Genomic DNA, 26505 nt, shown 5'->3' with positions numbered 1-26505 from the left:
GAAAGATTTTAGTTATTTGTATAAGGTCTTAAATTTTGGAAATGATCTGAAAATTCCCCCAAATAAAATCCAGATTATGTTTTGGCAATTATTTCAGATTGTTGCTTTAAAAGAAGTACATAAGGGATAGTTAAATTAAAATTTTTGTTGCGAACAGTTACACCACAGTGCAAATAGCGACAGCCTATACCTTTATTATTAACCAACTGCTTGGATCTGAAGCCTGTAGAAGAGTTGACAGTTGAAAAGTTGATGGCTGTAGTAGAGAAGGCCATAGCTCCCAATTCTTTTCTCCTTTTACCCGTTGAAATATCATCAGGAACCTCCAAATTCTCAGTACTACCTGTCCACTGTCCTCCTGCTAGGACCATGGACTGCACCAGGTCATTCATGGCTGGGATGCAAATGAAAGCAAATGAATCAGCATGGTTAATGTATTTGCTCATAATTCTATTCTGTATTATAAGTGATCTGGTTTGTTTTTTTTTGTCTATGGATTAATGCAAGTGAATACCTAAAAGTATAAATAACCACATGACCATTCAAATTATGACATGCATTCAGCTGAATGAAATGAGTAGGCCAAAGGCTGATACATTTCAATAAATACTTTTATCCCATTTCCTATCCCCTTTAAAAGACAAGAAAAGGAATTTTACTATGTATGACTGCCATGCTTTTGTGCAGTGATGTGTAATAAAATTAGAAGCTTTCATAATGTGGTTTTGTGGTGACAAAAATGGAATGGATAAATGTAAGATGGAGAGCATTTCTTATACAGCATCATTATTGAAAATGATAGTCCTTGGTCAGAGCAGGCTACTGAAGAAATTATTCACTTTATATATCAAGTAAGTATACCATTCAATAAAAACCTGTAAGAGATGGTATCCAAAGTGACAGACATTTAACATGATTATGTAATTACCAATTCAACTTAAAAAGAAAACCCAGAGTATTATTACAGAAAGAATCACAAACATTTTCAAGGGTTACAGGCCATTTTATTTATTTATTTGGTTCGTTAAGGGAAAAAAAAATCCTAACACTAAAGGCTTTGTATATCTTCAAGTAAATTTCTTTGGGGGAAAAATCTCTATGACATATAAAATTAAGGGTTTTTTTCCTGCCAACTTTTAGAAAGCACTGGAAATTTACAAGTATATTACATGTATGACTAAACATATGCATGTATACAGACATGTATATGTATCAGTGAACATACATATAATGCAAATTCAGTGCTAGTTTTGAAAAAAATATTCTTCCAGCTCCTTGTATTACAGGCAGACTGCACTTTGCCAAATAAGAAAATTGGCACAGTCCAGAGAAAGGTTAGTGAAAAATTAGTAATGGAAGGCAGTGTAGTCATTTGAAAGAAGCTGAACTGTCATAAAGTCTTACACATGGAACGACGGTAGCAGGCCTTCATTTTGTCTTTATCCTTCGGTCTGTTCCTCAAAAAGGGCAGTCTTTTCAGTGCAACCACTTTAATGTCAGAGCATGAGGAAAAACAGAAACAGGGAAATGAAAGGAAAAAAAAGGGAGAAGAACAGATGGGAGTTAATGTTGAAATTAAGGACAGAAATGAATGTTTGCGTTTAGCTATGTATGCTATGCTAAAGCTATTATTCTCATGCTGCTGAGTGATAATGAAATATGAAATATGTACTTTGATACTTTAAAATACTTGGCAAAGCACTGAAGACAATGATGAGGAACATATTTGAAAGCTTAGAATGGCTAAAGTCCTATAAAAACAGGAACTGCTGAGAATTACTTACGGAGGGAACAAATTATCCTAGTTAAGTTGCAAAGGTATACCTTTAAAATTAAAGCAACTAGCAGGTCACAGAGTGTACATGAAAATATATAAGGTTTTCAATCCTCTGTTTTCATTACTTTTTAAATTATAAGGCTTTATCTAGAAAAAATAATTTAGGAAAATGCACATTTTACCAGAGTATTTTAGAAATACAAAACAAAAATTGGAAGGCCTAGGGGATGTTTAAAACTACCCAAAGAAACCTTTAAAAAGCACATTAAAGATGTTCATTACTTTCTTAAGCTTTGATAAAGAAAATAGGGAATAAACTGCTAGGTTTAAACTAAATTCTGATGCATTATTTAGCAGCACCATGGAAATATACATTCTTTCTCTCTAGAAGAGTCTTTCTAAAGATGAAATAAGCAATTATATTCAGCTCATTTTGCAAAAGGTTGGCTGGGGAAAAGAACTAAAAGAGTATTTTGCGGTAGTAATAAGTGTTAGCACTGAGCTCCAATAAAGCATAAAGATAAGGAGGCACCTCCAGAGCAAGCAAAATTTAGAGAAAAATATTTATGTATAACATTCTCAGATATTTTAAAGGATGAATTTATTAAAAAAAAAATCAAAGGGAATACTGTTCGAAAAATTTTTTGTGAGTTAGGATTACCACTAAAGTAAAGGAGACACTGGAACAAAATATAAATGCTCAGTAGGTCATAACCATTTTTAAGCTACATTTTAATAAGAATTACATGCAGCAAATTATTATATCTTTTTTGGAAATGCAATTTGGGAGCTAGGAAAACAATACATAGGGAATTAAAAACATATATACAGCCATAATAACTATGCTCTTTCTCAGGGTTTGCCATTATCCTGTAGATAATCAAAGCTCTTTTGACAAGCTGATAAGCATCAAGCATTAAACAGAGTATAATGGACATGTAGCTTTTTAACTTATTTGATTGCTACTAGGCACAGTCATGATACAGTCAAACTTTTAATTTGACCTATTTATTTTCTAACTAGGTAAACATAGCTGTTTCCAATGATTAAAAATAAATGAACTGAAAGCAATGTAAAAATGGACACTTAGCTAAAACAAAGCTTAGTGGTTGCAGCATGCACATATTTGTTTGTTTTCCTTTTTTCTTTTTTTTTCCCCTGGAGTAATGAAAATGTCCTAAAATTGATTGTGGCAATGAATGTACAACTATGTTGTTTTGCTTAGATACTTTTTAAAATCCTTTTTCTGTTTCTGACTGCTTTCCAAAGACTGCTTTACTAATAGACAGATACACTTCCAAAATGGAAAGGATAAAAAGGAATTTTGAATTTGCCAGTGGCAGAATGTGATCCTCCTCATGGCAATTAGTGTAGATATACACTGTCCTTTTCCCAAACCATACTGAAATTAAGGGAACATTAGTATATGCTGGATTTTGTGTTTATTTTTAAAATTCAAAGACTGAACAATTGCAGAAAAGGAAAATATCACTTCCTTCTGATTCTTGTTTTTGAAGTATGAAAGAGTGACAGATTTATACTTAAAATGAACATGATGGCCTCCAAAAAGACTTTTGTGCCTTTATTATGTGTCATTGAATCTGTAAATATCTTCCTTTAATAAAAAATTAAGTATACCCATTATCATTTCTCACCTAATAAGATGTCAGATATTTTATATCTAAAGATAGCAGATAAAATTAACTGCCACCTTTTTAAGGCAAACTTGATAATCAATTCTTTACTGTTACTCAGAGATTTCAGGTAGATTTTGTGGAAAAGATTAGACTGCAAAACACCCAGAGATAGCAATAATCTTACATGGAGATACAGAATTAAACCAATTCTTTTGAGATAAATACATATATATAGGAACACATGCAGGCATTCTAATGTTTTATGTTGCTTACCGAGGGATTCTAGTTTTTAGGCTAGATATATTCAGGAATATATTCTATAATATCTAATCTCTTAAAGCCTAGAATACTGTCTTTTATAGAGATAATTCCCCTGAGGTCAAAACATTCTGTAGTTTTTTGAGTGCTTTGAGAGCTGCCCATATAGAAGTCTGTCCCTAGAGGAAGAAGCAGCAGCTGTTTTTGCTTGCCATTTACTTCAAAAGAATGGGTAGTAATTTTTTTTTTAAATTTTACAGACTCTAGTGATAGTGCTTACATATTTTATAAGAATATTGATAGTAGTCAACTTCTTGAACATCTTCAAAGGCTCTAGCATTGAATTCTTTTCTCTTTCTTTTAAAACACACTTCTTTAGGCTTTTACTTTGCTTTTGTTGTTTAGCTCAGCACACTAGTAATGAAATAGAAAGGCTACGAATTGTATAGGGCATGTTATGTGACACTTCTACATTTGTAATTCAAACAAATTAAATCACAAGTTTATATAAAAAATTGTATCTTCCTATCTATTTTAAGAGATTCTTTACCAAGAAATCCCTCAATAATTTCCTTAATTTTCAGTTATTTCTAAATCATTGAATATACCTTCAAAGTCATACTTATTTTTCTTTGCTTCCCCCACAATGCTAACTTTGCTCCAATCTGACAGAAAGAATATGAGGAAAACCTAATTATAAAAGGACTTATTATTCTGATTCACTTATAAATAATTACAAAGATAAATCTTATACTTGTATATTTCTCACTTGCTCCTCACAACCACCCTGTGAAGTAGGGAATAAAAATAAAAGGCTTACCCATATTAACCAAACCAGCAAGTGGCACAGGTATTCTGGCTCTTAGTTCAATGTTCTTTCCACTACAATATTTTAACTCCCTAGCCAAATGTATCTCTCTAAACAGACAATATAAAAAATGATGTGGTTGTGCACTATTGCAATATGCAATGGATTTTATAATCATATGTAATTCAAAAGAAATGCTTTTAATCAGACTGTTCCCCCAAAGGAGAAGATAATTTAAAAATTTGTTTAGAAAGGATTCCAAATCAATACTAGTTATATCAAATGTTTAAAGTGTTCAAGCACTCACTGCTGCTTTTCTTCGTCCCCAAAGTTTGGCCATCTTCTAAAGAGTTCGAACCTACTGAAGAACTATCTTGACTGTCTTGATGGGGGAGTTGAAGAAATCCTTCACTGGAGTCTGAGCGAGTGGGTGTTAATGTTAGAGACTTCTGACGCTCCCGATTAATATCTTTTTTAGACTTAATCAATTTTCTCATTTTTAGAGTAATCCAGTTGCCTCTCCTAATAGAACAATTAAAAAAAATACTTAATCTGAAATTCAACATATATGTATGTCCTTCACAAAATTAAGTCTTAACAGACAAATATTAAATTTTTTTTTTCAAAATAAAATTCACAAAATTTGGTTAATAGTACCTTCTAGGAGGTGATGGGTCATAAAATTTGTATTGATCCATAATTTTCTCTTCCAATTTCTCCTTTTGTCGTCTTAATTCATTTAACTTATCACTATAAAAATAAAAATTACATTTTATGATACACATCAGATTTTGTATAGCTATGAATGATATGAAATTATTTGTGACTATGATCTAATCTCTCCCCAAAGCATAAATAAATACAGATACCATGATCAACAATTAAGGGGGGAGATAGTAACAACGGGACTTTTTTCTGTTTCTCCTTTTCTTTAAATTTACAATTTATGTAAATAAAAGATTATAGGAATTAAAGTTTCATTTATTCAAGAGGATTTGTTTGAAAAAAATTTTCCGTATTTCAATTTCATCACAATGGAATCCTCTAACTCTTTTTATAGCTATTAAAGGACATTTTATTAACATTAACTATTCCCCTATTCTTGGATTTTTAGTATCTCACATCATTTCTAATTTATTATAGTTTATGTAAACAATAAAAATGTTGGCTATTTAGGTTGCTTACAATTATAGATATTGTAAATAACATAGCAGCCATATCTTTATGCAAATAGTTTTCCTTTTTGGTGAAATTATTTAGAGTTCATTTATTTGTCAGAGAATAATTTCCTGCCTCCAGCAATGTATAAGTATACTAGTTTCACCACATTCTAGTCTCATTCTTTTTTCTTGGTAGTACGTATTATACAGGGAAATATCAAAGATCACAGAAAAAAATACAGTGATCTCTCTGAAAATACTGCAATGCCCAAAATACCATTCACTCAACAAACATTTAGTGATCATTTACAATAAGCAAGGCATGAGATATATAGAGAGATGAATAATAATGAGCTCAGTTCTGTTTGTAACATAGCAGGAGAAATAAGACATATGTAATTATTACAACCCAAGGCAGTAGCAGTGCCAAAATAAAAGGACTGTGGAAGCACAACAGGAACTTACAAAAGGGAAAACACTGCCATCTGGAATGACCAAAGAAGAGGCCAAATTAAATAAGCTATAAAGAAAAGATAAGAGTGCTACATAAAAGGTTAGCTTGAATGTGCGCTGAGGGGAAGCAGTGAGGGAGACTCAGGTTTAGATTTTGCTGAATAGGAAATCAGACATATTGCAAGTTTCACCATGAAGTGACATTATGAGAACTTTGCTTTAGGTACCTTAATCCAATAATGGAACAGGATATATCAGAAAGGTCAGAAGTGGAGAAACCATTTAGGAGGCTAATGGGGCAGTCTACTTGAGAGGGAAGGATGAATTAGGGTGGTGGTAGTGGGAACTGGAAGGAACTGGTTTGAGAGACACTATGGAAGGTTTGAGATCAGATGTTCCCAACAGTTACATCACAGTGCAAACAGCAGAATGTCCACACCTTTATTATTAATCAAATGCTTGAATCTGACACCTGTGGAAGAGTTGATAGTTGAAAAGTTGATGGCTATAGTAGAGAAGGCCATACCTGCCAATTCTTTTCTCCTTTAACCTGTTGAAATATCACTAGGAACCTCCGAATTTTCAGTTCTACCTGTCCACTGTCCTTCTGCTAGGACCATGTGACAGAGGCATTCAGCTAGAAATGTCTGACATGTAAGATGGATAGTTCAGGAAGTCAAAGTGGACACTAATATTTTGAAGTCAATCATACAGATACAATCACAGAAACCCTGGAAATGGAATAGGTCACCAAGGGTCAAAAGATTAAGAAGACAAAGATTTGGATAATGCCTCTGTTTTAGGGGCAGGAAACTAAAATGCCAAGAGTTTTATATAGACTCAGTGCTTCTTACGCTAAAATTCCTCAAATGGCAGAGTAAAGGCATACATACCCTGAAAGGACTGAAGGTGTAGTCCAAAGTGGCCAGCCATAAATATGAAATTTCTTTGAAATTTTTGCATTATCTTAAAAGTTCATGTAAACTCTGCATTTTGCTTCATGACACACCTGTGTATTAATATAAAAATAATGTTCCCTGCCAAAATTTTGTGGTAAAAGTGGTGCTTCAGAAAAATGAATAATGTATATCTTGTGGCTTCATATGTGCCCTGGCTCACCATCATGTGCCTCAAGTCTGAAAGATGCAGACATACATTATTTTGTTTATTTCTTAGGATAATTCTGGATGTAGGTGCTATTATCTCTATTTTAGAGAAGAAACTAATGATCAAAGGAATAAAGTGAATTGTGTATGGTCACATAGCTAATGAAAGGAAGAATTGGGATTTGAACTATGATATGTCTGATTTTAACTCCTATTATATTGTGGCATTTCACATTTTGGGGACAAGGGGAAGAGAAAGAATTTAGTAAAGGTGAATCATGGTGCAATACAGAGACTACCCACTGAGCTGTGTAGACTCAAATCCCTGAGTCTTACCAGATTCCTCCTCCTCAATGAAGACACAACTTATCAATAATCAAGCCTTCTCAATTATCTCACATCCCTCTTGTAGTTTGATTCATGACAAATGCTTGTGAATTATGTTTTGATAGATCATTGCAACAGCCTTCTTAATACTGACTCCTTTCCTTGTCTCTATTCTCAGACCCTCTAATCCACTCTCCAAGATGCTATCGGTCATTTAAAAAACAAAAAATGCAAATCTGATTGTGTTATATCCCTCTGCTCAAAATTTTCAGTGACTCCTTTGTATAATATAGAAAGACTTTATGAATTGGCTCCTGACTTTTTAGCCACATCTCTACTGTTCCTTCCTTCTCAGTTGTGCTCCAGTAATAACAATTATATTTTAGGTACTATAGCACACCAAAACACTTTCATCACACATCCATGTTTTTGCATCTGCTGCTCTCTTGGCCTGGTGTGCCTCCCCAAGCAAACTACTATTGAACCTTTAAGTCTTAGCTCAAACAATTATCTTTAGGAAATCCTTCTTGTGTCTTCTAGACTAGGTAATCCACTCATTTTTCTATATTTGCTAAATTTCTATGGCCTCCTATGCATACCACAATTATAGTGATTATTGTATTTTAAATGTTTATTTGTATTTCTCTTTATAGTACTAGTTCATTAAGAGCAAGACCCATGTGTTTTCATATTAGTATTTCTGGTTATTAGCATAGTGCCTGGGACATAAATACTCAAAAAATATAGGTTGAAATAATGAATGGTGTTGAAAATCAAGTAAAATTCACACTGAGTAATATTTCAGAGCACAAAATTATTTGGTACCTACATATACTGTCTTTGCTCAACATGAAAAAGATCCTTGCTTTCCATATTCTGTTCCAACAGTGTTCTGTTCTGTAGCATTAATGTTTGAATTTGATCTAGTAGATGTCGATTTTCTTCTTCTAAGTTTCCTTTCAGTTGGCTTAGCAACTGTTAAAACACAAACATTTACTTTAAAAAAATCATGAAATGTACATTATGTTCAAACATACATTGAACATATATTACCTCAAACATTTGAAAAATATGAAGTATGTCACAAAAACTTAAGTCTTCTGCTATATGAACAATTGGATGGTTACACTTGGATCAGAACATAAGTGATTATTTTAGTAATAATGACAAGTAAAGCATGTGTTAGGTGCTGTACCTGTATTTTTTCTTGCTTAATTCTCACAAACACTGGGTGTAATATATAATACATTATTAAATTTCAAAAACACTGTTTTCTGTCTTCAAAACTGTACAATTTATAGTCAGAAAACTAGATTCAAATCTTTGGTGCTCTATTTAAGTAGCTATGAAAACTGGACAAGTTAATTCTCTGAACTTCAGTTTCGTCCTCTATAAAACAAGGATAAGTCCATCAGCAGGATTCTTATAAGGATTAAATAATATATGTAATGTACCCAGTAGCAGGCCTATGGCACACAGTGGTAACTTAACACACCTCATTCTTCCCTACGCATAGATGTCAAGAAATCTCAAAAGTCTGCATACAGTTTCTATGGCTTGATCAGGGGGAATCAGCAGCACTGAACTGCTCTTAGGTTCCAATAAAATGCAGAAGCCCAAAGCAGTGATTTTCAAAATTTAGCATCACTTTGCAGAGTATATTTTTTAAAATGTTGATTTCTGGACCCCAACATCCAGATGCAGCATGTTTGGAGTGGAGCCCAGAGATCTATATTTAAAAAAAAAAAAAAAAAAAAAAAAAGCAAGCAAATAATACTCCCTCCCGGAAGTAAAGATAAGAAGAAAAATATGAAAATTATCAAAGGAGAGAAAAGCAAGAAGAATGATACTATGAATACACATAAATACCCATCTAAACCCAAAAACTATCAATAGTATGCCATGTTTGCTTTATTTATTTATACATTTTAAAAATGAAGTATAACACATGATTGCAAAAAAGGAATGTGGTCATTGTCCTCCCTGTATCTATACTCTCTTACAATGTGACTTTGCCCTCTTCCCAACAAGAAGTGGAATGTATTTCCCTCTCCTTGAATTTGGAAAGGCTTTGGACACCAGAAGGTGTTGGAACTAACGGTGTGACATTACCAAGCATATGCCTCAAGAGGCCTTGCATACTTCCTTCCACTTTCTCAGTCTTTTGGAAATTTGAGAAATCACTTGGAAGAGAGACGAGTTATCCCAGCTGGGCCCACCCTAGATCAGCCAGCCCCTGGCATAACTTGTCAGCTAACTGCAGGTGCAAGACAAGCAAGCCCTACAAAGATCAACTGATCTTGGCCGATATCAGCATACTTGCTCAGCTAAACCACAGACTCATGAGCAAAAATTAATTATTACTGTCCATTACCACTGAGGCCTATGGTTGTTAAACAGCATTATTTTGTCAAAAGACAACTGATAAAAATATATAAAGAGATAAGGGAACAAATTTTAAGTATAGAGTTTGATGCATACTTATAAGGTGAACATGTGTGTGAAACCAGCACCCAGCACTATTCCTTCCCATCAAAGGTATTAACTATCCTGACTTCCAACACAATCATAGCTTCATTTTTGGACCCTCTCCAAATCATGTTGTTATGACCTGGCCCTTAGCCAAGAATGAACATTTGCCCCAATTTGGGTCAATTAGTACATCCTTTGGAATTTCTAAATGGAAAAATAAGAGAATCATTCGTTTTGGTGGCTGAAACTATGAGACATAAAATTTATGAGCTTTGGTAGTAAGGAGGAAAAACAAGTTAGCCTTCAGGGAAGAAATGAAGCCTACATAGAGGGTATTCTAGTAGCTTATGAGTCCCTGGTTCCAGCTGTTTCTGAGGCCCAGATACACTCATGTGCCCCACACTTTGATTTCCAACCCTTTCTTCGATTCCATGAACTGATAACTCTGCCCTTTTGCCCAAGGAAGTTCAGGTTGGGTTTCTAACATTTCCAACTAACAGCACCTCAAAACAAAAATAAAAAACCAATTTCCTTTGCTAAGGAGTATGTAGACTTTTCAGCAATTCAAGTTTTTTAAGGGGAAGATAGTAAAGGATGAGACTTTAAAACTACTTATTGCATAAACTACAGAATTCAAAATGAAAAAAAAAAATTTGATCTGACCAATCATTCCAAAACTAAAGATGTTTTAATTGGTCAAAGTTTTCTTCAAATCCTCATCTACTTGCATACATTTTTCTTCATACTGTTGCAGGACATTATCTCTACTGAGGAATCTGAAAATGAGGACGCTGACTCCTTCTCTTTATGTAAGGATCAGCTGAGGAGACTTGCTACTCTCATATACCACCTGATGATTTCTGTTCTGATAGTGAAGAACCAGTTATTCCTTCTGATATAGAAGCATATTTAACAGAATATTTACCCCCAAATTCTCAAGTACAATTTCCAAATGACAGAAAGTGAAAAGGCCTTACTATAATAACTGGGACAGATCATTCATATCCTTCGAGTACTATATTAGAAGATTGTAGTGAGGGAAAGGCTTAACAGGCCCAAGCAGAAAAGGAGGAAGTGAAAGACATAATATGATGTAAAGGCTAGACTAATTATAAAATAAAATACAACTATACTAGTAAGTTAGATATAGTAAAAGTAATCTCTTCTAATTTTTAAGTAAAGGTATATTACTCTTACAGAAGTCATAGCTTAATTAGTAACAATATTTTCAGTAAAGTTTTGTGAACATTCAAGATTAAGTTTGAATCTCTGATAATGCTGTGAATACCCTCCTTTGTTCTTGACTCATTTGTGGTTCATTTTGCAGACATTCAAGGTTAAGTTTGAATCTCTAGTAACACTGTCAATACCCTCCTTTGATCTTGATTCACTGTGGTTCACCATGCGTAGTTCACCACCTGTGGTTCATCACCTGTAGTTCACCACCCGTGGTTCAAATATAAAAATAAAGTATGGCTTAATTAAACGTACCCTGAATCAAAGGCTCTTTAAATACTCTGTAACTTAGACTAGAAGGGGCTTCTGATCTCACATCCAACTACCTCTGGAAGGACAGAAGTCCCCAGGCTTGGTAATGTGCCAATTTATTTTCACATTGTAAACTTGTTCCTTTTACCTTAAGTGCTCCTTTAGTAAATATGTGTTGAATCTGAATTCTCGTCTTGAGTGTGCTTTACTTTTAAACTACTGTCTGTCCCTATACTCTTACTTGAGTGGGAGGTTACTTGATGAAGTAACTGATTGAATCATGACCTGCTAAGGCTCAGGCCTTTTCTAACAGAGATCATAAGTTTGAGGTGTAAAGAGATGAATCCGTCACAATACTAATAAATTTATATTCCTTCTAATCCTTAATTATCACATCTTACGTAATAATTAAGGGATTAGAAATGGTTCTGCCAAAGCACTATACATTGGAGGTGCAGAACTGGTGAGACTGTTTCAATGAACTTGAGATTAGCATTTTAATTAACAAGGACAAAAATCACCAAATAATTTTGAAAAAGTTAATACAATATGACTTACTGTACTTATTCACCATGTTTTACATATATAGCTTAATAGCTTTATATTGCATTATTTATTATTCTTTTTAACATAGTTAAAATCATGAATTGGGTCAGGAGCTCCCTTCAATGGAAAAAGAATTCACTTAACATTCAGAGTTCAAGAAAATGGACCAAATCTGTACTTTTCTGTGCTAAACTAGAATAAAGAAACTGATGTTTTGCATATCATCATAAACTCAATAACTAGTTTTCCTTACAGATTAGCTAACAGAAATTATAAGAAAGGAAATGATCTAAGGAAGATTTTCCAGAACTGATATTCCACAAATTAAGGATTTTATACTATGCTGTAACAAAATCTAGGTTGATGTGGATTATTAGACACATTTTTTTATATCACTAAGAAAACACATTTTTAAACTATGACGTTAAGAGGATCATGATTTCAGAGTTGTTAAAAATGTGAAAAAAGTCTCGAATAGATAAAATATGGTAAAAGCTATCCTAATGATTAATTTTGAAATGCAAACCCCTTTTCTACTTCAGATGAAATATCATCTGTCAAGGGCATAATCAAAAGAAGACAAATTTTAGCACAACATTTCAGTATATTCACTAAGACATATTACTAACATATAAATTATTGACTTATGGTGTTAGTTTTAAAATCTGTTGGGAATGGAAGAAGGCATTTTGTTCAATATAAGGAAAAAAATCAGTTGTGCCGATGGTTGTAAAAAACATAAAACATAAAGGAAAATGGACCTTTATGGAAATCAGAGTCCACAAGATGGGATATTTACTCACGAGAATGTAAAACAAAAGCAAAACTGAGTGTTTTATTCCAATTTAAAATTTGGATTTTAGCAGGATATCTGCCTGGTCTCACAGTGACCTCCTTACATATTGTTAATAGTTGCTATGGGTAAAATAGTAACTACAAAGTGGAGAAAACAGACTGTAACCTTTCACTGATCAAAATAAACATCAGCACTGAAGCGGAGAAAAAAACATGCGTCCCTTGATGTAATCACTGAGAAGGATATGAAATCATTCATGTAGCATTCTAGCCAAGAATGCATGACCTGAATCTCATCATGAGAAAAATATTAGATAAACAAAATTGAGAAACACAGTATAAAATAATTGGCCTGTATTCTTAAAAAAATGTCAATGCCATGAAAGATACAGACAGAACAAGGAACTACTCCTGATTAAAGGAAACTAAAGGGACAAGTCAATTAAGTTATGCAGTAAGAAATCTGTATGGAAGAAAAAAAATGGTATAAAGGACATTATCAAGGAAATTGAAAAGACATGAAATATGGACTGGAGATTAAAGTACATGTTCTAGTTTGCTAATGCTGCCAGAATGCAAAACACCAGAAGTGGATTGGCTTTTATAAAAGGGGATTTATTTGGCTACACAGTTACAGTCTTAAGGCCATAAGGTGTCTAAGGTAATGAATTAACAATCCAGTACCGTCACTGGGGGATGGCCAGTGGTGTCCGGAAAACCTCTGTTGGCTGGGAAGGCACATGGCTGCCATCTGCTCCAGAGTTGTGGTTTCAAAATGGCTTTTTCCCAGGATGTTCCTCTCTAGGCTTCAGCTTCTCTCCAAAATGTCACTCTCAGCTGCTCTTGGGGCATTTGTCGTCTCTTAGCTTCTCCGGAGCAAAAGTTTGCTTTCAAAGGCCGTCTCCAAAATGTCTCTGTGAACTGCAGTTCCTCTCTCAGCTTCCGTGCATTCTTCAAAGTGTCCCTCTTGGCTGTAGCAAGCTTGCTCCTTCTATCTGAGCTTTTATAGTGCTCCAGTGAACTAATCAAGGCCCATGCTGAATGGGTAGGGCCACACCTCCACGGAAATTAATCAGAGTTGGGTGGGTCACAGCTCCATGGAAACAATCAAAGGATCACAATCTAATCAACACTAATATGTCTGCCCACACAAGACTGCATCAAAGATAATGGTGTTTTGGGGGACATAATACATTCAAACCAGCACAGTAATGTATAAATATTAACTTTCCTAAATTTGACAAATGGTAATCTAAGAAAAATTCACTTGTTCTTATGAAATACACACTGAAATAATCTGGTATAAATGGGCATGATATAGGTAACCAACTCTCAAATTATTCTGGGGAAAAATTATACATGTAACAAGAGAGAGATTTATAAAACAAATGTGGCAAAATGTTAAAAAGTGGTGAATCTAGGTAAAGGTTACACAGGAGTATACTTATTCTGGCAAGTTTTCTGTGAGCTTGCAGTTATTTTCTTAAAAATCAGATTTTCTAAACACCTATGTTTAAAATAACAGGAGGAATTATGGGGGCATTTTCACAAATCTGATAGTTTACCAATTAGTTTTTTAAAAAAGCATTATTAAGCATTATTAAGCTAAAATTCATGTAAAAAGTGTACAATTCAGTGGGGTTTTTTTTCCCAGTATATCCATCACCACTATTTTTTTGTCACAACATTTTAATTATCCCCAAAAGAAACCTGATAACCACTGGAAGTCACTCTGCATTCTATCATCTCCCAGCCCCTGGCAACTATTCATCTATTTTCTGTCTTTATGCATTTTGGACATTTCATATAAATAGAATTATGCAATATGTGGTCTTTTGTGCCTGGCTTCTTTTATTTAGCATAATGTTTTTGAGATTCGTAGATGTCGTAGCATGTGTCAGCAGTACTTCATTCATTTTTATGGCTGAATAATATTCCTTTGCAGGGATATGGCACATTTTCTTTATCCCTTTATTAGAGGATGGATATCTGAGTTATTTCCATGTTGGCTATTGTGCATAATGCTGCATGAACATTCACACAGAAGTTTTATGTGGATTTTCAGGTATATACCTAGGAGGGGAATCTAGGGTTAAAGGGTAAATCAATGTTTTTTGAGGAACTGTCAAACTGTTTTCCAAAGAAGCTGCACCAATTTTATACTTCAACTAGCAATGTATGAGTTTCTCCATAACTCACCAACACGTGTGTTAGTTTTTATATATGGTGTGAGGTAAGGGTCTAACTACTAGTGATGAATTTTCTCAGTTTTTGTTATCTAGGAATGTCTCAATTTATTCTTCATTTTTGAAGAATAGTTTTGCTGAATATAAAATTCTTGGTTGACAGTCTTTTTCCTTTAGTGCTTTGTATACATCCAATTCTCTTCTGGCCTCCATAGTTTCTTGTGAGAAATGAGTGGCTAATCTCATTGAAGATTTTCTTACACATGATGAGTTGCTTCTCTCTTGCTGCTTTCAAGATTTTCTCTGTCTTTTGAAAGTTTGACTATGATGTAACCAGGTGTAGCTCTCTTTGAATTTATCCTACTTGGAATTTATCCCACTGAGCATCTTGGATGTGTAGATTTAGGCTTTTTATCCAATTTGAGAAGCTTTTGGCCATCACTGCTTTGAGTATTCTTTCTGCCCTTTTCTGTCTCTCCTCTCCTCTAGGACACCTATTATTCATGTTAGTATACTTGATGGTTTCTCAAAGGAAGAAGGCTCTATTATTTTTTAACCTTTCTTTTTTTCTTTCAGTTTTTTTACCATTGGATAGTTTCTATTGATGCATCTTGTATTTTGGTGATTTTTTCTTCTCCCAGCTCAACTTAGCTTTTGAGCTCCTCTAGTGATTTTTTTCAGTTTTTGATCCTAAATTTCTATTTGACTATTTATTATATTTCCTCTTCACATTCATTATTTGATGAGCTACTGTAGTCCTACTTTTCTTTAATTCTTTAAACATGATTTCATTTAGTTGCGTGTTGTGCCAATTTGAAACTGTTATGGACCCTAGAAGAGCCATGATCTTTTAATCCAATCTTGTTGGGTCGAACCTTTTGATTGAGTGTTTCCAAGGAAATGTGACTCGCCCAACTGTGGGTGAGACCTTTGATTAAATTATTTCCATAGAGATGTGACCCCGCCCACTCTGGGTGGGTCTTAATTAGATTGCTGGAGTATTTTAAGAGAGCTCGCGAAGAGAGAGAAGCTGAGAGAGACATTTTGGAGAGAAACTAAGAGCCAACACATACCCAGATGCTTGGGAGACACTTGGAGATGATGGGAGATGTAGACAGAAGGACATTAGGAGATGAAAAGCTAAGAAATGTCCAGAGTTTGCCCCAGAGAAGCTAAGAGAGGACTCCCAGATGCTTAAAGAGAAATGCTCCAGGAGAACCAAGTAGAGAGCTGAGAGAAGCTAAGACAGAATTCCAGAGACATTTTGCAGAAAGCCATTTTGAAATGCAACCCGGGAACAAAAGACCAGCAGACACCAGCCACATGCCTTCCCAGCCGACAGAGGTGTTCTGGATGCCACTGGCCTTCCTACAGTGAAGGCATCCTCTTCTTGATACCTTACTGAGGACACTTTTATGGCCTTAGAACTGTAAATCTGTAATCTAATAAATCCCCTTTATAAAAGCCAATCCATTTCTGGTATTTTGCATAATGGCAGCATTAGCAAACCGGAACACTTGTACATATTTTTTCAATTTGCTTTTAATTTTTTGTCTGTTAATCTAATATCAGGGGCCCCTTCAGAGACAATTCTATTGCCTGCTTTTTATGGGTCACAACTTCCTGTTTCTTTGCATTCTCATATAATTTTTGTAGAAAACTGTACATCTTATTTGCTACACTGCTGCAACTCTGGGTTCTGATTCCTCCAAACTGTTGCCCCTAATCTGGGGAAGATGCTGTTGTTGCTGTTTTTTGTTTGCTTGTTTAATAACTTGCCTGAACTAATTCTATAGAGCCTAATTCCAGTCACTGACTCTGCACTCAGTTTTTTGTTGTTGTTTGTATCTCCTTCTTTGATTTTTAATTCTTGTTATTATTTTTAAGCCTAGCTTCCTAGAGATCACCTGTGAGTCAGCAGAACTTAGTGGTCAGCCAATGATTGGCTGGAGGCTGTGCTTAAATAATGAGTCAGTAATGCTTCCAACTTTTGCTGATGGATCTGTGTGTGGGTTGGGGAATACAATCAAAGTTAAGGTAATTTACTAGCCTGCCCTAGCTTTTATTTTGTGGTAAGTCTTTTCCTTTATCTTCCACAAATGAACTTATCAAGTTTCAGTGAGGAGTAAGTAGAGAGCTAGAGTTCTCTCTAGTTTCTCCTGAGCAGACTTCCAGACTATCAGAGACATGAGGGACCTCATCAAGACCCACTAGAACTATCTCATTCCTTGGATTTCTGTCTTAAATTTCTGACTAGTGTTCACTGATCTGTTACTTGCCCAACCAGTATCACAATGGCAAGCTATCTAAGAGTTGGCCTTTGACAACTCTGCTGGGCATAGGGCTTTTCTGTGCTCTCCTCCAAATAGTCAGCCCCTTCCATCAGCAGGGCTGCTGGTTTTCATGGATTGCCCTTCACCTATGATAACTACCAGGTGTCAGAGCTGGGAAGGAGAGATGGGAATGGGAGAAGCCACAAGACAAAATGCTTTAGGCGACCCTAGTTCTTACCCTGTGATTTTTTTTGTCTTGAATTGAATAAATGCTTCTCAATTTGTTGTATGCCTCTTATTGATTTTCAGAGTCATTAAATAATAGTTTTTGACAATGTTGTCCTATGTTATTGTTGTTCACTGAGGAGATGATCTCCCATGTTCCTTACACTGCCATTTTAGAAACCCACTGCCCCAATTATACTTTATTTAGACGTTTAAAAATCACATGTAGAACAAATGTTCTGAACTTTCTGAGCTTTGTTGGGTATTTAAATGTATTTCAAACTGATTTTTCTATGGTTTTTAATTTTAGACAAAAAGTTTTCAGGTATCATTTTCTGATATAGTCTATTTCTAATTACATTTAAGGGCTTGCTGAAGTCCTAGTTTCCTAAAAGCTTCATGAAATTCAGGTATTAATGTATATTCAAACCTCAATGATTTAGGGACCAACATAAAATTTAAGGATGATTTAAGACCTTCAGTATCCTTTTTGTATTTCTAAACTTTTATCACTTTATTTATCAAACCATCATAGGGAGGGGCATGAAATTATTTTCATACCACTGCATACATAAAGGAGATGTCATTTCTGCTGAAAACCCTCAATGGCTCTTGAATTTTACTAAGAATAAAAGTCAAAGTTTTTACAAGGATCTAAAAGTCCCAACATATCTGGGCCAGGAACATCTCTGACCTCATTTACTATTCTTCCCATCTGCGTACTCCACGCCAGCCACACTGGCCTCTTTGGTTTGTTTCTCAAATTCACTAGCATTCTCCTGGTCTTAGGGCCATGGCATTGGCTATTTGCCCAGAATATTTTTCCCCCAGATATTGGCATGATAATACCATAATCTCCTTCAAACCTTTGTTCAGTGATTTAAATCATTTAAATTATAAAATTTTAATTTACACCCCCATACCCTCCCAGGCAGTCCTGTTCCCCCTTTACCCTACTCTAATTTTTCTTGCACAGAACCTATCATCTTCTAACATATGTCACAAACTGTAATTTCCAATTTCTAGTCCACATGTTTTTCTAGAACATTCCTATTCTCCATCAAAAGGCCAAGTTTATTTTTCTTTCCCTTAAACCTGAATGGGACTTTGTGACTGCCTTGATGAACAGAATGCAGGTGAAATGATGCTGCATGACTTCTGAGGCTTGGTTATAAAAGATATCATGGTGGCTGGTGCTCTCTTAAGTCCCTTGCCCTTGAAGCCCAGACATCAAACCAGCCTATGGGGAGAGACCACATGAAGAGGACTAATGCTTCAGATGACAGTCACCATCAATCACTAAACTTTGAGTGAATGTGCTTTTGAATCTTCCAGCTGAGGCCCCAGCTGGAAATGGAGCACAGACAAATGGGCCCTACTGCCCTGCCCAAATTCCTGATCCGCAGAATGTGTGAGCATAATAAATGGTTGTTTTATAAACACCACTAAGTTTGAGGTAAATTTGCAACAAAGCCATAATAAATGAAATACTATGTATTTCATTTATTTATTATGTTTACTTTTTATTTCCTTCCAGCAGAATATAAGCCCCACAAGGGCAGAGGTTTTTACATCTTTGGTTAACTGGCATACACCAAGTGGCCAGTAAATATCTGTTCATTTAATGAGTACATCATTTTATAAGTTACAAAGCATTGTGACATGTAAGTTTAAATTAATAGTTAAAAAAGCTTAGTTAATAAGATTTCTTAATATTTGTGAATGACAATTAACCCTGACCAGTTCTCGTAGAAATGACACACTGAATATATTCTGCCACTGACATTATAAAATGACTGTTTAATCTTTAGCATGTCTTCTAAGAAAGGAAACAGTGATTAAATTTAGTTAAAGCTCACCTCACACTGGTTATTCAACTTCGTAGATGTGATATCCAACTGTTGATATTGTTCTTTTAGCTTTGAAAATTCAGCTTCTAATCTTGTTTGTTCCAATTTTGAATTATTTAGAAGACTTTTCATATTTTTATGGTCAGTTTGTAAAACTTCAGTCTCTTTTAAAAGCTGTCTATATGTATGATTCAACCTATAATGAGATTTCATGATAGAAAAAGAATTAGAATTCTATTAATAGCTTTCACCGAAATTTACACAATGTGAAAAATGCCATAAATAACATGTAGACGTACTTAGAGAATACAATGATTCTTTTGCCAGTTATTAATTAACCAAGAATCAACTTCTGTTCTGTAAAAACTAGACTGAAAAAAATTCAGGCTACTTTCCCTTGAAAAGAAATCATTCAGCATTTAAATATGTTAATAAAGATACTCCTAACTTTATAATATAAAAATTTAAAGTAATAATAAGAAAAGATTTAGATTAAAAGAAAAAGAGAAAATGACAATTCAGTTTTGATTTCATAGAGAATTCAGATTCTAAAATTCGATGTGAAACATAAATCAGTCCTAGAGAATGAATCAACCCAGTATGAAATACTGTATCAAGCTGTTGACAAATAACAGAGACAAATATTAGCTAAAACCAAATTTTATAACTGTTATAACTTCTGGAGTTGTGTCAGATTATTCACAATTATGCAATACCCAATAATTAATAAATTTTAGGGAAAAAATGAAACTATAGCTTTCTTCTCACAATTATATCTTCTGAACAAGAGTCATTAACTTCTAAGGGCAGGGATTGGCAAAACTTTTAATGAAAAGGCCCAGATAGGATTTATTTTAGGGTTTGTGGGTATGAGAGTTAATTTTATGTGTCAATTGGCTAGGCTATGGTGCCCAATCGTTTGGTCAAACACTAGTCTAGTTGCTGAGATGAAGTTATTTTGTAGATGTGATTCACATCTACAATCATTTCATTTTAAGTAAAGGAGACTACCAATCGGTTGATGGCCTTAAGGGGAAAAACTGTTTCATAGAAAAGAAGAAATTCTTCCTCAAGACTGCAACAACAACTTTTGAAGTTTCCATCTTGCTGGCCTGCCCTACAAATCTCTTGCCCACAATCGCATGAGCCAATTCCCTAAAATAAATCATATAAATATATACATGCACACACATAAACACACACTGATACCAAAGCCAGATAAAACATCACAAAAAATTACAAACCTGTTTGCTTTATAATTACAAATACAGCAATCTTCAACAAAATTCTAGGCAAACTGAATCCAACAGCATATTTAAAGGATTATACACTAAGACCAGGTGTGGCAGCTACTTGCTGGTGACAGAAAGGGACCAAAAAAAGCCCTTTTACCCAAGAACAGGGGTGGGCACAGCTGATCACTGATCATGGCTTTTGATTAGCAAATTCAGATCGCTGGGGGCCTGGCTCTGAGAGAAGCTATTGTTTCAACCTGCCCCAGACAAAGGCAGCAGCAGCCATTGTTTCAACCCACCCTGGGGTAGGGTGGAGACTTAAAGATGCAGCCCTTCTTCAGGGCTGCAGGGGACAGTTAGCTGAAGGGCTGCATTTGCTGGGCATGCCAGGAAACCTCAACTAGGGGAAGCTGTCAGAGAACCTCCTGGCACCCTTCCTCATCCCCTCCCAAGGGCACTTTGGAGCCAGTCTGCTCCCCTTCGTGGGCCCTAGGCCCTGTTTTGGCTGGGAAAGACTGATTTGGGGAAGTTCTTTCCAGGGTGACCATCCTCCCAGAATTTGCCCCCCAAGCAAAAGCAGATTGACAAAACAAAGGAAATATAAAAAACTATAGAAGCAGACAGTCTGGGACATAAGCCTGCTGCAAGGCTTCTCATACCCAGGAGAGAGAGGTCTGTCTCTAGAAAACAGAGGGGACAACCAAACTTCTGTAAATAGGGGAACTCCAAAACAACTAAGAGATAAAAGCCCAGGACAAGACAGAGGCCCAGAAAGACAGGGGAAAACCCTGCATACTGCATTTGAGTTGGGCAGACCTTCCAGATAGGAAGGAAGAAGCTCAAGAAAACCTTTGTCTTATCACCACCTGGTAACAAAACCAAGAAACAGACATCCCAGGGAATAAATCCCAGAGTTAACATTTTAAAATATTAAAACGTACAGTGTGCAACAAGAGTACAAGACAAAGAAACAGAACTGATGGCCCATCCAAAGTTAGAGGATAAAAATGCAGAAAACACTAATGAAAATGAGAATGCGGGGATAACGAACAAAGCCTTTAAAAAATGATCTTAAATATACTCAAGGAGATGAAGGAAAATATAGAGATAAGAACTAAAGGATATCAGGAAAACAATGAATGAGCAATATGAGAATCTAATAAAGAGAAAAATTTTAAAAAGGAATCAAACAACTATTCAAGTTGAAGACAAAAGAACTGAAAAGAAAACAAGATACTCTTAAACAGATTATGGGCTAAAGAGGAAAACAGAAGCAACATTAAGAAATATCTTAAGGTGAATGAAAATGAAAATACAACATAACAAAACTTAAGAGATGTAGCAAAGGCTGAGCTGAGGGAGAAATTTATAGCTCCAAATGCATACATTAAAAAAAATAAAGACTTTAAATCAGAGTCAAAACTGGAAGACTAGAAAAAGAAGAGCAAGCTTAACCCAAAGTGAGCAGAAGGAAGGAAATAAGAAAGATTAGAGTGGAGATAAATGAAACAGAAAACAAACAAACAAAAAAACAGAGAGAGAACTGACAAAACCAAAACCAAAAGTTGGTTCTTTGATAAGATCAATAAAATTGGCAAACCTTTAGCTAGACTGACAAAGAAAAAAAGAGAGGATACTAATAACTAAAATCAGAAATGAAGAGAGGGACATTACTACCAACCCCACTGAAATAAAAAGGACTGTAAGAGGATACAATGAACAACCATATGCCAATATTTTAGATAACCTAGATGAAATGGACAAATTCTTAGAAACACACAACTACCTGCAATGACTCAAGAATAAATAAAAGAGCTCAACAAACCAATTACTAGTAAAGATACTGACAAGTAAGGATATTGAATCAGTAATCAAAAACCTTCCAACAAGAAAAGCCCAGGACCAGATGGCTTCACAGACAAATTTTACCAAATATTCCAAGAAGACTTAACTTCAATTCTGCTCAAACTCTTCCAAAACTGAAAAGGAAGGAATACTCCTTAACTCATTCTATGAGGTCAATGTCACTCTCATACCAAAGCCAGATAAAGATACCAGAAGAAAAGAAAACTACAGACCAATATCTTTTATGAATATAGATGCTAAATCTACAACAAAACACTAGCAAATCGAATCTAACAGCATACTTAAAAAATTATACACCATGATCAAATGGAATTTTATCCCTGGCATCTAAGGTTGGTTCAACATAAGAAAAATCAATTAATGTAATACACCATTACACAGAATAAAGGGGGGGGAAACACATGATCATATCAATGGCTACAGAAAAGGCATATGACAAAATCTAGCCTTCTTCCTTGACAACAACAACAACAACAACAAACAAACAAAACAAAACAAAAACTTCAAACACTAGGAATAGAAGGAAACTTCCATGACAAGATAAAGGGTATATATGAAAAGCCCATAGCTAACATCCTACTTAACAGTGAAAGACTGAAAGCTTTCACTCTAAGATCAGGAACAAGACAAGGATGCCCACTGTCACCACTGTTATCCAGTATTTAATGGAAGTTCTTGCCAGAGCAATTAGGCAAGAAAAATAAAAGTCATCCAAATTGGAACAGAAGACGTAAAACTTCCCCTATTTGCAGATGATATGATCCTTTATTCTGAAAACCCTGAAAAATCCACAATGAAGCTCCTAGAGCTAATAAATGAATTCAGCAAAGCGGAAGGGTACATCAACACCCAAAAATTTAGTAGTGTTTCTATAAACAAGCAATGAACAATTGGAAGAAGAAATCAAGAAAGAAATTCCATTCACAATAGCAACTAAAAGAATTGAATATCTAGGAACAAATCTTACCAAAGATGTAAAAGGCTTATCAACAGAAAACCACAAAACATTGCTAAAAGAAATTAAAGAAGACCTAAATGGAAGGACATTCCATGTTCATGGATTGGAACACTATTGTTAAGATACCAATGCTAACCAAAGCAATTTATAGATTCAATGCAATCCCAATCAAAATTCTAGTAACCTTCTATGGAGAAATGGAAAAGCCAATCATCAAATTTATTTGGAAAGATAAAGGGACCAGAATATCCAAAGCCATCTTGTAAAAGAAGAATGAAGTTGGAGCACTCACACTTTCTAATCTTAAAACTTAATACAGAACCACAGAAATCAACACAACATGAAAGGACAGACATATAGACCAATGGAACAGAACTGAGAGCTCAGAAATCAACCCTCACATTCATGGCCAACTGATTTTTCTTAATATAGTTTTACTGAGATATATTCACATACCCTAAAATCATCCACAGTGTACAATCAATTATTCACAGTACCATCATATAGTTGTCCTTTCATCACCAGAATCAATTTCATTTTTTGAACATTTTCCTTACTCCCCCAAAATAAAAATAAAACAGAACACTTAAAACAGTCACCTCCCCCACCCCACCCTATTGTCATTTAGTTTTTGTTCCCATTTTTCTACTCATCTGTCCATACACTGAATAAAGGGAGTGTGAGCTACAAGGTTTTCACAATCACACAGTCACACCACATACATAGTTACGCAATCACCAAGAATCAAGGCTACTGGGCTGCAGTTCAACATTTCAGGTATTTCCTTGTAGGTATTCCAATACACTGAAAATTAAAAAGGGATATCTATAGAGCACATAAGAATGCCCTCCGGAGTGAACTCTCGACTCCACTTGAAATCTCTCAGCCACTGAAACTTTATTTTGTTTCATTTCGCTTCCCCCTTTTGGTCAAGAAGATTTTCTTAATCCCACAATGCCAGATCCAGGCTCATCCCTGGAGTCATGTCCCACATAGCCAGAGAGATTTACACTCCTGGGAGTCATGTACCACGTAGGGGGGAGTGATGTGAGTTCACCTTCCACGTGGGCTTAGAGAGAGGCCACATCTGAGCAACAGAGAGATTCTCTGGGGGAGACTCTTGGGCACAATTATAGGTAGGCTTAGCCTCAACTTTGCAGTAACAAGCTTCATAAGGGCAAGCCCCAAGATAGAGGGCTCATCCTTCTAAATTGTTAGTCCTCAATATTTGTGAGAGTATCAGTAATAACCCAGGTGGGGAAGTCCAATATTTCTGCATTTTTCCCTAGTTCCTCAGGGGATCCCTGCAAATATGTTTTTATTCTCTGCCTAAATTATTTTGGGATATATTTGGATTTCATAACTAATCTGTACAAACCTACCAGATCTCATTTCCTATTCAAAGTTCCATGTAATTATCATGTTTGAATAAACTGACTATGTAAGTTAAATTATTTAGTGTGCTGCAGACAATCTAGATTGTTCACCAAATAAACATCTCTTCTCTTGGTCTCACACAGAAGTTGAGGTTTCAAAACACAGTCAGTATCATCCTTTACCCTTTTGGCCAACTGATTTTTGACAAGGTAGCAAAGCCCACTCAACTGGGAAGGAATAGTCTCTTCAACAAATGGTACTGGGAAACCTGGATCTCCTTTTGCAAAAAAGAGAAGGACCCCTACCTCACACCATGTACAAAAATCAACTCAATATGGATCGAAGACCTTAATACAAGAGTAAAAACTATCAAGCTCCTAGAAGAAAACATAGGGAAGCATCTTCAGGACCTTGGTTAGGCAATACCATATGACCTGGCAATCCCACTAGATATATAACCAAAAAGAACTGGAAGCAAGGACTTGAACAGATATTTGCATACCAACATTCACAGTGGCATTATGCACAATTGCCAAAAGACAGAAGCAACCCAAGTGTCCCATCAACTGATGAATGGATAAATAAAATGTGGTATAGTCATACAATGGAATAGCATTCAGCTATAAAAAAAGGAATGAAGTTCTGATACATGTAACAATATGGATGAACACTGAAGACATTATGTTGAGTGAAATAAGCCAGACACAAGAGGACACATATTTTATGATCTCAATGATTTGAAACAATTAGAATAAGCAAATTGAGTCGTATACTTAAAAATGTTTATAATGGGAAAAACACATATTAATGTGTACGAATAAAAGTAAAGTTAAGAAAACGAAAATGGCTTTGGAAAATTAGGGATCATTTTTTAAAAGAAAAAAACAGAATTTTAATTCTAAAACTGAATTGTATTAAATTAAGAATAGGTGGTGACACAACATAATTAACAGCACTGAATTATATATTTGAATGTGGTTAAAAGGGAAAATTTTAGGTTGTATACAGATTATTAGAATAAAAATTAAACACATAAAACAGAATTTTACAACTCAAACAGTGAACCCTACTATAAATGATGGACTATAGTTAATAGTACAATTATAAAAATGTTCTTTCATGAATTGTAAGAAATATACCACATTAATGCAAAGTGTTACTAACAGGGTGATACATGGGAACTCTATATGTTATGCATGATTTTTCTATAAACCTACAACTTCAGTAAGAACAAAAATTAAGAATAGGAAAAATACACAATAAATGATCCTCAGCTGAATTTTACATGCTGCCTTCACCACTTCAGCTATGGCAGTGTATGTTTTAGACTTTAAATTTTTCAAAGGTTACACTGTTTATGAAACATGACAACCTGAAAATGTATCCTTATAAAGTAAACTTATTCGCAATTGCAAAGTTTTGCTTTACAAATGCTTTCTATTATAAAATTATTGCACTATGATAATATGAGACTATTATCACCTAAGACATTTAAAAATAAAGTACAAATCAACCCACCAGGACAAGGTAAGGCTGTTCGCTTGTAAAAATTACTAACGCCAGGAACTGGGATACCAGACAAGTGAAAAGAGAGACAGATACAAAAAATCAGGTTTCATTACATTCTGTCTCAAATATGTAAGTGCTATCAAGGTACAGAAACTCTGTTATAAATTACGGCTTAAAACTTTAGTTGACCATTGTAATA

The 26505-nt window shown here is 34.9% G+C and overlaps 1 protein-coding gene across 11 annotated transcripts in view; it reads right to left on the bottom strand.

Moving 5' to 3' along the window:
• The window catches only part of CCDC88A (coiled-coil domain containing 88A), a 152963-nt gene that overhangs the window by 13153 nt on the left and 113305 nt on the right, over positions 1 to 26505 (bottom strand). For 9 of the 11 annotated variants that reach the window (XM_037806582.1, XM_037806580.1, XM_037806583.1 and 6 more), the window contains 6 exons: positions 19371 to 19557; positions 8356 to 8501; positions 5138 to 5230; positions 4788 to 5002; positions 1405 to 1488; positions 191 to 394 (listed from right to left, as the gene is read on the bottom strand). In XM_037806582.1, coding sequence (XP_037662510.1) covers positions 191 to 394; positions 1405 to 1488; positions 4788 to 5002; positions 5138 to 5230; positions 8356 to 8501; positions 19371 to 19557 — 929 coding nt within the window. The remainder of the gene's footprint in view (positions 1 to 190; positions 395 to 1404; positions 1489 to 4787; positions 5003 to 5137; positions 5231 to 8355; positions 8502 to 19370; positions 19558 to 26505) is intronic. The other 2 variants (XM_037806581.1, XM_037806591.1) reach the window with 1 other exon arrangement.

The sequence above is a fragment of the Choloepus didactylus genome, chromosome 17 (assembly GCF_015220235.1).
Source record: "Choloepus didactylus isolate mChoDid1 chromosome 17, mChoDid1.pri, whole genome shotgun sequence".
In the NCBI taxonomy this organism is placed as follows: Eukaryota; Metazoa; Chordata; class Mammalia; order Pilosa; family Megalonychidae; genus Choloepus; species Choloepus didactylus.
This window is presented reverse-complemented; position numbering and strand designations above follow the sequence as displayed.